Genomic DNA, 13632 nt, shown 5'->3' with positions numbered 1-13632 from the left:
CTATCAAACAAGTGGTATTAGAGCCTATTGTAGTGTGAGGCAGTGGGGATGGAATATTGCATCAAGCAAGCCTATAAATTCCACAAATGATTTTGGAAAAAGGCCTAACAAAGGAGTATTGTCAATGGCGCTAGACAACAGTGAGGTGCGAGGTTTCCATGAATAAAAGATGTGTGGGTTGACAAGTGAAGACCCATGGATGATGCATTAGTTAAGGGAAAACCTCATAAGGCAAAGGAGAGTATGATTTATTTATGGCCCACGGAGAGTTCTTGAAACCTATATGGAGACAGAGACTCATGTGTGAGTAAAGTTTCATATTAATAATGTAGAGAATGATGAGTGATTAATATAACATAGTTTAGTTTATACCTATTTGGCTTGCCCTTTTGGGTTAAGTTTATTTATTTATTTATTTTTATGTTATATTAATACTTAAGGAGTCTACCTCCCTAAGGAGTTTATCTCCCTAACAGAAGGGTTTAAAACTTGTCTTGTGCATAATAGAAAAAGTGCATAATTTTACACATTTTTGCTCAATATTGTGCATATCCATTATTGCTACAGTAACCGTGGATATTTCCACTGTTATTATAGCTTTCTATTTGATTATTTTTTTTCTCTCTTCTCTCTCATCTGATCTCTCTCTTCCCCCACTCTCTTCCTCTATCTTCTCTTGAATCCCTTTGCAAATCTATAAAAATCATCAAGATTTTCAAATACATTCTAAATCTAGATCCCAAATTCATCAAACCCATATTGCAAAAGAAGAAGAAGAAGTAACAGTAGTGGAAAAATCCACCCAAACTCGAATTGCAAACCCAAAATCACCGCTCATAATTAAATCCAAATTGAAGAAGAGAGAGATACGACTTCAAAGAAAATAGAGAGTGCATTAGGTGGGTAGGTGTATTATAATAAAAAAAATGAGAAAAATATTATCTATATTTTATATATACTATAAAACCAAAATTTCTGACTTTTATTTATTATTTATTTATTTTTACTTCCCCAGGGCTTGCTACGTAGGATTTTAAGTTTTCACAATTTTTCACATCAATAGATTTAAGAAATAAAAATAAAATGTCTCTTTCTCCTAAAAACAAAACCAGATAAAATTCAAAAGTAAAAACTTGAACTTATAATGTTGAACTCTCTCTCACGCAATCCATCTCCTTCTTCTTCAACTCTTTCATTCAACACAGCTCCCCCTTCTTTTCTTAACCTCTCCATTGTTTCCCTCATGGAAAATACAAACCCAAACACGAATCTGACCATTGACCTCTCCAATTCGCTCACCACCACTTGCTCTCTCTCTCTTAACCTTTAATTTCTTTGCATTTTTAGGTCAGATTAGTAACAATTTGATGTTAGTCTCAAATTTTAGGGCATGCTGTCAAAAAGGGATTTCAATGTAACCCCCTCTCTCTCCCATGGCTTAGCCTTCTAAGCAAAATCCTATACTTGAATTAGATGTCCTGCTACACTACTTATCGACTTTCTTCTCCCATTCTCTTCGCATTATTGGTGATTTCTTTTACCGCAGTTTCTCACCTAACAACCTATTTGGAGTTTTAAATTTTATCAAAGTTAAGGTACTAATCTTTTTTCTAATTTTCAAGTTTGCTGTTAATTTAGGTAATTCTAAGCTCTTTTCATACTGTCTCTAATTAGAGTTTGCTATCAATTTAGGGATTTCAATTCCTAATCCTTTTTCCTCTTTTTTTTTTTTTGGGTTGAATTTTAGGGAAACACCATAGAAATCAAATTCTACCTAGGCTTCATCTCTTGGCATGGTTAGTGAAATTTCCAAGTCCGTTGAACATGTTGAGTACTTTGCCTACAAGGTAGGTCTCAAATCTGGTCAAATATGGCCATGTGAGAAGCACATGTTGGAATCTAAAAAGTCTCATGCCAGGCTGGATTTCGTGAGTCACATTATGACTCAGGCCAAGTCTCGAGTGACCCGCAAAATTCACTGCCTAGAGCTTTTTAAAGTGTGTTTTTCTCATTCCTTTACCAACACTATATAAGCCTACATTACCCATGAAATTGTAAGGAGTGGCTTTGTGAAGAAGGAGATTTCGTGACTCGCTCGCAAGTGACAACCCGGGAAAGGTCACGTGAGAAGAATATGTTGGAATTTGAACAATCTCATGCTAGGTTGGATTTCGCAAGACACTTTGCGACTTAAGGCCAAGTCATGAGTGACCCACAAAACTCACTGCCTAGAGCTTTTTAAAGTGTGCTTTTCTCATTCCTTTACCAACACTATGTAAGTCCACATTACCCACGACATTGTAAGGAGTTTTTCCAAAGAACTTTTGAGAGAGAAAACCCTAGCTATACACTTGAGAGTTACAGATTGTAAACCCACAATCATTTACACCATTTCTCTAAAGTTTTCAACTACTCTTACCTCTCCATTTACTCATCCTTGAGAGGTTTTTAGCCTAAACACTTACCTCACCCATTTTGAGTGTTGAGAGAAGTTTTGGTGCGTATGAGAAGCATTGGAAGAAACCATTGATTGCGGGATCTGGATAACTAGTGAAGACATGGCTCCATGAAGCCCGTTGGTAGTTGGAACTTGGAGGGTTCAAGTATGTTAGGTAGATTAGGCTTCGAGGGTCTTTTTGATATTTTTGCACTCCAACTTTATTCACTAGTGGATCGATTTCGACTTGGAGGGCCGTAGAGAGGTTTTTCGCCAATTACTTCGGTTTCCTCTTCAATAAAATGTTTCAGTATTATCTTGTATTTGCATCTTTCTTCCCTTACTTTTTGAGCTTTATGTCTATCATTACTTGCTTGTGGTGATGGCTTAGAGAGTAGTTCCGGTTATTGCGTATCATTTACTCTTGTTCTGTACTTAGATAAGTTAGAGTAAAAGCAATTAGCCGAGTTGTTAAAATTGAGGGTCTAAACAAACTATAGTGTTTTACACTATTTGAGCTTTTAGCTTTCAATAAGGATTTTCAATTATGGCCCCTCCGTCCTACTACCAAGCCATCCTACCACCACCCCTGCCAAATCTAATGAATCATAGCGATCAATCAAAGGCCATTTAAAAAAAAAAAAAAATTATTAGTTTGAATATTGTTGCTTTTAGTTTGAGGATTTTTTCTACATCAATCAAAAATCATTTTTTCCCTTCTTTCTACGCAAAATTTGAATTAATTTCTTTTTTAACTCTTTGTTTTACATGGTTGATTATAATCTAGCTCTCACTCTCTGTTTTCAATTCTCTATTAGTCTTGAAATTTTACTTAATTGTTGACTAAGCCGCAATAAACATTTAACTAATTGATGGCTAAGCAGCAAGAATGAAACATCGTAAAGCTCATATATTTGTTTTTTAATGGACAGAAATTATGGTGGCAGTATGAGAGGTAGTTTTTGTTAATGTTTTAATCATTCGAATCTTCTATTAAATTTGATTGAGATAGTAGGTTTTCTTCTTAGGCTGTTAATTATGAAGATGGATTGTATGCTTATCCAGTATAATACTTGTGGACTATTTCTACATTATGAGTCTAGACTTTTATTTTATTTTATTATTTTTATTATTTTTTTTATACACGATAGAAGTTCTACTCTAGCCTAATTTAAGTGTTTATGTGTGTGAAACTTCCTCTTGGAGACTTGAACCCGGCCCGCAAGCACTTATACTTGTGGAGTGACCATTGCACCAAGAGTGTGTAGTGGTTTTATGAGTCTAGATTTAATTTTTCCAGTACCTGTTTAATAGTTATTGTCATTGAAAGGGTCAAAGTCAATATTTTTAGTACAAATTTGGTAGTTTGTTATTGTGATTTGCAATTTAGATTATGTGGTGAGAAGTTCATGTTTGTTGGCTTTATTCAATGACAAATTTGCATATATTTATTTATTATTTTCATATATCTTTTCTAGACATAATTGTAATTTGGAGTAGATGTACTTGACCCTCATTTGCTATTTTGGAAAGCTGCATTCTCAGTGATCTCGCGACCTTAGGAGACCTTAGGCAACCTAGATAGCTTGCAAGACACACATGACAGGATGTCAGGATCAGAGTGCTAACTGGGCAAGTCACGACCATCTTGCGACCTCGAGCAACAACAAGGTCATGAGTTGCATGATCTTTGCACTCTGCTTTCTTTACATTTTTTGGCCAGTGTATATCTGCCAACACAACACACACACACATACACACACATAGCTGTGATGCGTGGCAAGAGCTTTTGATAAGGGTCTTAACAAATCCTAGTTGAGGAGATAGACATCCAAGAGATGCCACTTTGAGTGTAAGAAAAGAGAGAGCTTTTGGTTTGAGAAAAAGCATACTCCATCATCTCTTTTCCTTCTTTTTCAATCTTTGATTGAGATTTTGTATTCCTTTATCTCACCTATACACACAGTACCTATGAGTTGAGTGAAAGTTCATGGAAACTTAAGAAGCCACATTCAAAATCCAATTCATTTTGGTGGTTTTTCCATTAGTGGTTCATTGGAGGTTCTCCGGTAAGCTAGAAAGAGAAAGAACTCGGAGTAGTCGATTGCTAGTTAGAACTTGGAGGGCTCAAGTCCATATAGACCTATTTTGGAAAGCTGCATTCTTAGTGGTCTCGCGACCTTAGGAGACCTCAGGCAACCTGGATAGCCTGCAAGACACACATGACAGGATGTCAGGATCAGAGTGCTAATTGGGCAAGTCACGACCATCTTGTGACCCTAAGCAACAACAAGGTCGTGAGTTGCATGATCTTTGCACTTTGCTTTCTCTACATTTTCTAGCCAGTGTATATCTGCCAACACACACACACACAACTGCGATGCGTGGCAAGAGCTTTTGATAAGGGTCTTATCAAATCCTAGTTGAGGAGATAGACATCCAAGAGATGCCACTTTGAGTGTAAGAAAAGAGAGAGCTTTTGTTTGAGCAAAAACACACTCCATCATCTCTTTTCCATCTTTTTCAATCTTTGATTGAGATTTTGTATTCCTTTATCTCACCTATACACACAGACCTTGTGAGCTGAGTGAAAGTTCATGGAAACTTGAGAAGCCACATTAAAATCCAACTCATTTTGGTGGTTTTTCCATAAGTGGTTCAATGGAGGTTCTCCGGTAAGCTAGAAAGAGAAAGAACTCGGAGCAGTCGGTTGCTAGCTAGAACTTGGAGAGCTCAAGTACATATAGACTTGTGGGCTTGGAGGGTTCATAGTGTTTTTGTGTACTGCAACTATCTTGTCTAGTGGAGATTTCCGACGTGTGGTCGGGGAAGAGGTTTTTCCGGGGTCTTATGGGTTTTCCTCTTCCTAAACACTTCTTAGTGTTTGGTTTAGTTTGCTTGCTTTCTCCTTATTTCCATTTTGCTCTAGTTTTGTTTTGAATTTTATAGTATAACTTTTGTTATATGGAAATTCGTTAATCATTTACCCTTGTACTAATATCATTTGTTTTTAAAAGTGATTAAGCCATAAAAAACATAGATTAGAGTTCTAAATATTTGCTAGGGTTTACTATAGAATCTTTCATGTAGAAATATAATAATCATATATGATGCCCCAATTTGATTGATTGTGTGATGTGTGTGGATAAGTCTTACATCGAGCATATACTGGGTTGAACTAGGCTTTATTAACAACTACAAAGAGCCTCAATTGTGACAAATTCTTTTGAGGTATAACGCAGATTTGGCTAACGCTTTTCCTTGGGTTGTTACATATGGTATCAAAGCATAGGTTTATGATTTTGTAGACTTATAGGTTTAATCTTGAGATGATTTTTGAACAAGAGTGTGATCATGAGGAATTTTAGTATTAGAATTATTTGACCTTTCATAGTGTTTTTTTAGAAGCGTGTAGGAATGATTGTTGTACTTTCTATGTGTTTGGTCTTGAACTTTAGGGATATTTAAAATTTGTACTTATGATACCTTGTTGTATTGCTTAGAGAGATGGCTCCACCCTACATAGGGAATGGTCAATCGAATACTGGGGAATGGTTGACACCCGGCCTCGATTGAGGCGGAAGTGGAAAAACCGCTATCGTCATAGCGAACCCTAGTTTAACCTCTCGCATGGGGCCTTGTTGGAAGGCCCCTCTCGGTATATATGGTGGTGTGTGTTCGTGCGGAGCTTTGGGTGCTCTCTCTCTTGGTGGAGGAAGGTAGGTCTACCTTTTGTTTTAGGGCAGGAATTTGGCCCAAATTTTAAGGGATTACCAAAGATAAGTGGAGTCCCCATCAATCATTGGGTTTTTCTAAGGTGTGATTGGTCACCTATTTCTAGTTGATTTTATTACCAATCATAGGCTAAGAAAAAGGGCGTTTTTCCTAATCTAATGTGGATGACCAAAATCTTGATTCTTAGGTCCAGAAGTTTGGTTACGTGTGGGGAAGGTGTTAGGTACCCCACAATGCCTGTCTAAGGACAGTCCTTTGTTTTGATAAAACCTTAATTTTCGAAGATTGGTAGTAAAAACATGATTTCGGCATTGGCTATTGGGGCTTTGCATGCATGGGGGCTTTGAGGTTTGGCTTTTAAAAGGGCATGCTCCTAATTTATGCTTTCCTATGGCATTTGAGCCAAGTACTAGATTTCCATGGCAAAATTTTGGCGATGTGTCACCTTACTTTCGCAGCAGAAATTAGGCATTGCTTTGGCTTAGGTGACATGGACTGCGATGATCACACCGAAAAAGGGGGGGAGCAAGTATATATACATACATCATGCACAATGCAAGCACACAGAGCAGGAAAGTAAATGCCTATATCCCTAGAGCATGGCCTAAAATATAGGTGTAGGAAAGTAAATAGGGGTCGCCTTACTTTAGAGATGAGGATGAATGGTACAAGGCATGATATACCAATACAACCATCAAAGAGAGAAAGGGAGGAGGAAGGAAGGGGTTTAAAAGAGTACATAACCAAAGGGAAAGGCTAAACTCCTAAACTTACTGAACACAGTCACTTGGCTTATCTACGTGCTTGCGTTTGTGCCCTTTTTGCTTGTGCCTAGGAGACCATGCCCTAGCACCATACGTCCTCACTCCATGTGTGTACATGCAAAGGCAAAGACAAGAAACCATCAGACAAGCAATGGAAGGAAAAGATGCGAAGTGCATATGAAAGAGCATACAACGGGTAAGCATGATAGGCATGGCAAGCAAACAAGCGAGGAAGCAAACAAACTAACAAAAAGGCAAACAAGCAAGAGAACACACAAAAAGGAGGCGTCCACGAGGAACAAATGTAGGTTTGGATTGAATGTCCATAACTTCATTGTGTTGAAGCATGGACAACACACTAGCAAGCAAGACTCATGAATGGACATGTAAGCAAGCATGTAAAGATGCATATAAAGCCAACGAGTGGCACAAACAAGCATGGCAAGCATATCATCGCACATAGTGTAAAAGGGGAAAGGTATGCACAAAGCAACTGGCATCATGGCAATGTGTTTCAAGTGGTTGCATCCAAATAGGGCCTTATGGGCGTCGGATATAACCACACAACCACACGCTTGCTAAGGGCGTCAAGCATGGCAAAGCCTAGAACAAGAGAGGTTAACACAAGCATAAAGCATAGAAGCAAGCACGCATAGACATGCAAAATGGGTGATCCAAACCCTTTTATGTGGGCCTTGGTGTATGAACGATGATAAAGACCATAGGGTCTAGATCGGGTCTTAATCACTAGGCCAAAATGCAATAAAGAAGATAAAGCGACAAAAGGGCTACAATAGCACATGGCATGACAAATATAGCATAGGTCTAGGCACACAAACATGGCATGGAACGCACAAGCACATGGAATATAGCATAAAGCATGTAGAGAACGTAGATCCAAACGCACAAGCATGTGGAAACATAGATCTAGACACATAGGCACAGGAACATACATGTAAACATGTAGAAATCTAGCACATAAACATGGAAGAACATGAATCCAAGCATACAAGCATGTGAAGACTCGGACATAGACATAGACATAGGAGCATAGAACGTGCATACAAACTTGTAGATCTAAGCAAGACATAACCATAGACATGATATCAAGCATGTGAGCATGTAACCCTAACATCAACATAGAGCAAAAAAGAGGAACAAAACATAGAAAAACATGGCATAAAACCCTAAACATGTAGATCTAAACATATGAATGTGTGGGAACATAGATCTAAGCACGAAAATGGCATAAGACATATGGAACTTGAAAATCCAACGGTCGGATCAAAAGTTATGACTCTCGAAAGTTTGTGGTGCATCGATTGGTGCGCCACCCCGGTTTTCATGATATCTCAGCCGTTCTAACTCTAATTTCATCCTATGAATAGTCGTTGGAATGAGAATTTGATAATCTTCACAATAGTGTTGATTTAAACCTATTTTGACAGCCGGATCAAAATTAGGGTTTTTGGGCCCACCCGAGATTGACTTCGGGTTAAACTTGGCCAAAGTTGTTAAAAATCTCCGATAAGCTCGGGTTTGATGAAAAACTGTGAAAAACGTTGTTTTGCGAGAGTTTGGACCTCGTTTGGTTTTTGGTCAAACCTAGGGTTGACTAGGGGCATTTTGGTCATTTTAGCTGAAAAAAGGCACTTCAAGTGCTCCGGTGCCGAAACAGGTTTTGCCACTACGTTTTGGATGCTCTTGTGGACCTATGGAGAGAAAATGATATTTTTGGATTTTTTGGGGTCTGACAGGCAAATCAAGGGCGGACAAAATACGGTATCAATAAGAACTGCTAATCTTTAGGTTATTATTAAAGCCATTTGTGGCTTAACCAATATAGTGCAACATCAAGTGGGAGCCACCAATCCGACTAGTGCTCTGGAGAAGTTTAGAAAGCTTGACCCACCTGCTTTCAAGTGTATAAAGGATCCAATAGAGACTGATAATTGGCTTAAGGAGATAGAAAGGCTCTTTAGGGCAATAGAGGTTAGTGATGAGCAACGAGTTATCCTTGCTATTTTTGTATTGAAATGTGATGCATTGGAGTGGTGGAAGTCCACAGAGAGGACACTTGGGAGAGAAGCTATAACTTGGCAGCATTTTGTTGAACTCTTTCGTAAGAGGTATTCTCCTGATAGTTTGATGGTCCAAAAGGAAGCTGAGTTCGTTAACATAGCACAAGGTACTCAATCAATGTATGAGTATGAGCGGAAATTTGCTGAATTATCCTGCTTTGCTCCATACATGGTTGACATAGAAGGAAAGAAGGCTAGGCATTTTGAAAGGGGCTTATAGACAGTATTTTGTCTGCCCTCGATTTGTGTGCCAGACCTTGAAAATTCAAAAAATATTATCTTTTCAACATGGGACCATGGAAACATCTAAATTCACGTGACGCAACCTGTTTGGGCATCGAAGCACTCAAAGTGCCATTTCAAGCCAAATAGACCAAAATGCCCCTGGTCAACCTAGGTTTGACCAAAAGTAAAATACAGTCAAAATCATCCCAAAATGACATTTTTCATGTTTCTACATCAAACCCGAGCTACTCGGTGATTTTTGCCAACTTTGACCTGAGGTTGACCTTAGATACTAGAAACCCTAATTTTGATCCAACTGTCAGAATGGGTTGAGACCAGTACCATTGCGAAAATTATCAAATTCTCTTTCCAACAACTATTTATGGGTCAAAATTGGAGTTAAAACGGTTGAGATATTTAGAAAATCGTGAAAAGCACGTCAGCACGCGTCTCAAGGTCATAACTTTTTATTCGACTATCGAATTGTCAATTTATTTAGTGTTCTAGAAACTAGACATCTAGGGATTTCCAAGGACACCAAGATCAGCTCAATCCGTGTTTGGGAAGACCTTCAAATATGTGTCCAAAGTTGAACCAAGAAAAGGTCGAAACTGCTAATGTCAGCAGGGTGGCTGGTGGCCCTACAAGGTGCGCCAGAAGCCGAAGGGTCATTTTTCCAGTATAAATGCCCCCAAACCCCTCATTTTGCCAAAAAAAAAAAAAAAAAAGAAAGGGTTTTGGGCAGTTTCTGTGCAGATTCTCTCTCTCCCCTCTCTAATTTCTTTCCCAAACACATCCAAACACCTTCAAACACCTTAGATTCTCCTCTTTTCTCTACAATCATCAAGGTAGTGTTCTTGCATCCGATCTTCCTCTCCTTGATTCCATACCTTGGATTTGAGGTTTAGGGGTGTTGATGTAGCTTTTTAGCTACAATCCACACCTTTTTCTCTTTAGAGCTTTTCCTAGCTTTATCTTGCTTAATAAAATGCTTCTATTTCTTTTCCCAGCATGTTCTTACTTCCTAGCATGTCTTTATAGTTTTTGTAGCATGTTTCCTTGCTTATGCCATGATTTATCGCTTTGATGTTGTTGGCCTAGCCTTCTTAGGCTAGGATATGTCTAAATTTAATGTTTGTGCTTAGATCCATATGATTTTGTGCTCCTTGCCATGTTTATGCTTAGATCTACCTTCCTATGTGTTCTTTGCCTTGTTTATGCTTAGATCTACATGTTAGTGCTTAGATCTATGTCCCTATACTTAGATCTATGTGCTTATATGCTCCTTGCCATGCTTGTGTGCTCGAATCTATGTTGGTTGCTATGCCATGTGCTACTTTAGCTCTTTTTGTCCTTTGATATCTCTCTTTCTTGCATTTTGGCCCTTATTAATGGGGTGTAGATCTAGATCCTGTGGTCTAGGCCTACATCCGTACACCTAGGCCTATATCAAAGGGTTTGGATAATTTCCATTGCATGTCTATGTTTGCTTGCTTGCTTCTATGCTTTATCTCCATGTTAGCCTCTCTAGATCTAGGCTTTGCCATGCTTTGCGCCCTCCGTTGGCTGGTGATTGTCAGTCCTTGGGACCACTTGCTTGTGTGGTTGCATCTGTCCCTCCTAGGGCTTGTTTGGATGTAACCACTTGTGAGATACACCTCCGTGGTGTTGGGGTGCTTGATTCACACATTTCTCCACTCCGTGCGATGTTGATATGCTTGCCTTGTGCCACTCATTTGGCTTTCTTTTCTTCTTTGCATCTTTGCACACTTGCCTACATGTTCATGCATGATTCTGTGTTGTTCGTACTCCAATCCAATGGAACTATGGACACCTGATCCAAACTTGCATTTGTCCTCCTAGGACACCCTCTTTTTGTTTGATAACATGTTTCTTTGCCTCTTCGTGTGCTTCACATGTTTGTTTGCCCCTGTTTGGCATCTTTTCCTAACTTGTCTTTAGCATGCTTTCCCTTCCATTTGTTTCTTTGCTTGTCTGCTGGCTTGTTTCTTTTGTCTTGAAATGTACACACATGGAGAGAGGATGCTTGGAGTAAGGGTGTGACCTCCTAAAGGCGAGCAAGAAAGGCAAGGATGCAAGCCCACAAAAGGTAATGTTTAATAGATTAGAGGGCCTAGCCCCTCTAGAGCGATTTTCTCTTTTCCTCTCTTTAAGCCTCTTCTTTAGAGCATGTATTAGGGCTTCCCCTCTCCTTGTACCCATTTACTTTTCTTGCTCCTTGCATCCATTTACTTTTCCTGCTCCTTGCTTGGGCCGTGTTCCTTGGGTATGACAATGTCTGTTTTACATTTGCTGTACCTTGTTGGGCCATACCCATGGAACGTTGGCAATGACTGATTTTCTTTCCCACTCTGTGTGGTTGCATTGTGCATGATGTATGCATGTCTATATCTACTTGTATAAGGGTGATTGCGCACTTTGTATGATGGACTCTCATGGCTACGTGAGTGACCCTCTCTAGTCATGAGAGCTCTTGACCTTGTAGTGTGGGTGTGCGCTTAAGGCGATTGCCATAGGTGCATATTCATGCTATATTGTGTGCACGATCATTGCGGTGTGATTGTCTTAATTCATGTCACCATTAGTTTCTCGGTGTATGCGACATGCATCAACATGGTTGATGCTTTATAGGGCTTTGGTTCGTCATAGTACAAGCAAGTTAATACCTGTCGTATACACAGACGCAAAACCCTGCTGATGCGTTGTAGCACACCAAATGAGAAACTCTGCCATATTTTTGCCATGAAAATGGGGCATCCCCATGGCCGTATTCTCACATCAAAATCTTGGTAAGACACATTTGAGGCAAAGCGCTGCTGGATTCCCACCACCAAAATAAGGCAAAATGTTGCCAGATTTTCGTTGTGGAAATTTGGCAACAATTCCAAGCACACTTGGAAAGTATCAATCGAGACCACACCCATTCTGAAACCAAACCTCAAAGCCCAACACATTTAAAGCCCCGAAAGCTAATATCGGTAGCTTTATTTCAATTGCCAATGTCTAAAAATTATGATTTTGCCAAAACAAAGCACTACCTACGAACAAGCGTTGTTGGGTACCTAACACCTTCCCTACATGTAACTAGACTTCTGAACTCAAGAATCAAGATTTTTTACCCATTCACATTAGATTAGGAAAAACGACATTTTTCTAAGCCTAGAATTAGGGATGGCAATTTTTACCCGATCTACGGGTATCCGGTTCGACCCTAATGGGTCGGATTTTACCCGGTCCGATTAAGAATAGGGTCAGATATGGGTTTTTTAAAAAAAAAACCCGAAGCAGGTCTGGGTTTCATTAAAAAATCCAAGACCCGACCCGAAACCCGACCCGGATAAAAACCCGGTACTGTATATTACAAAAATACCCCTCCTATATATATAACCCTTATAATCTAACCCTAAATCTAATCTCTCATTCTCTCATTTCTTCTGTTCTTCAGCACCAACTCAAAGTCGGAAGACTCAGAACCCACGCCTCCCTCCCTCCCTCAATCCTCACCCTTACTTCGACAGTGCGAGATCAGCCAACTCTCTCACCGCCGGTCCAACTCTAGCCGCCGTCCCAAGCCTTCGGCGCCGTTCCAAGCTCTCTGTCAGTGTCACCGGTCCCAAGCTCTCTACTCTCTCAACTCCGTTTCATCCTCGCCGTCGCCGATCTCACACTGTCGCACAGTCCCCTGCCCCTCTCATCTCATCTTCCTCGCCCATGGCCACAAGCGTGACACGGCCTCTCGTTCTCCATTTTTTTTTTCTGGGTTCAGTTTGCCTCAACCGTGTGAGTTTGTGTTTGTGTTTGAGTTTATGATTTCTGAAAGGGAAAAATGAAAATCATAGATCTGAAAGTTGTGTTTGGTTTGTAATTTTGAAAGTGAAAATCATAGATCTGATTAGGCCAAAGAGGATTCCTTTAAAAATGAGTTTAAAACTATATTCTATAAATTTTATTATTTACTCATCTCCATAATTTATATTTTGTGTACTAAAAGGAAAAAAATGCGCAGAGAAATTGGCAATGGACATTCAATTTTTTTTTTTTTGGTTGGGTTGCGAATTGGGCCCAAATCTAGCAGGGCTTAACGGGGCCCACGGGGCCCCGCGGAGGCGGGTCCGGGCTCCGGGAAAAAAACCCGGTTAGTAAACGGACTGGGTTCGGGCTTCGGGCTAAGACCCACGAGTCGGGTCCGGGTATGAAAAAACCCGGCCCGAACCCGACCCGTTGCCATTCCTACCTAGAATTGGTAATAAATCAAATAGAGTCAGGTGACCAATCACATCTAGAAAAACCCAATGGTTGGTGGTGACTTCACTTATCCTTGGTAATATCCTTAAAATCGACTCAGATTCTAGTCACACATCCAAGGTAC

General features: G+C 39.6%; 1 protein-coding gene across 1 annotated transcript; it reads left to right on the top strand.

The window, feature by feature from the left end:
- Window positions 1-8193: 8193 nt before the first annotated feature.
- LOC126728153 (uncharacterized) lies at window positions 8194-9237 on the top strand. Its single transcript, XM_050434022.1, has 2 exons — window positions 8194-8242; window positions 8783-9237. The coding sequence occupies exons 1-2, from the start codon at window positions 8194-8196 to the stop codon at window positions 9235-9237; spliced, it is 504 nt and encodes a 167-aa protein (XP_050289979.1).
- Window positions 9238-13632: the final 4395 nt, after the last annotated feature.

Source organism: Quercus robur, chromosome 5 (genome assembly GCF_932294415.1).
Source record: "Quercus robur chromosome 5, dhQueRobu3.1, whole genome shotgun sequence".
In the NCBI taxonomy this organism is placed as follows: domain Eukaryota; kingdom Viridiplantae; phylum Streptophyta; class Magnoliopsida; order Fagales; family Fagaceae; genus Quercus; species Quercus robur.
This window is presented reverse-complemented; position numbering and strand designations above follow the sequence as displayed.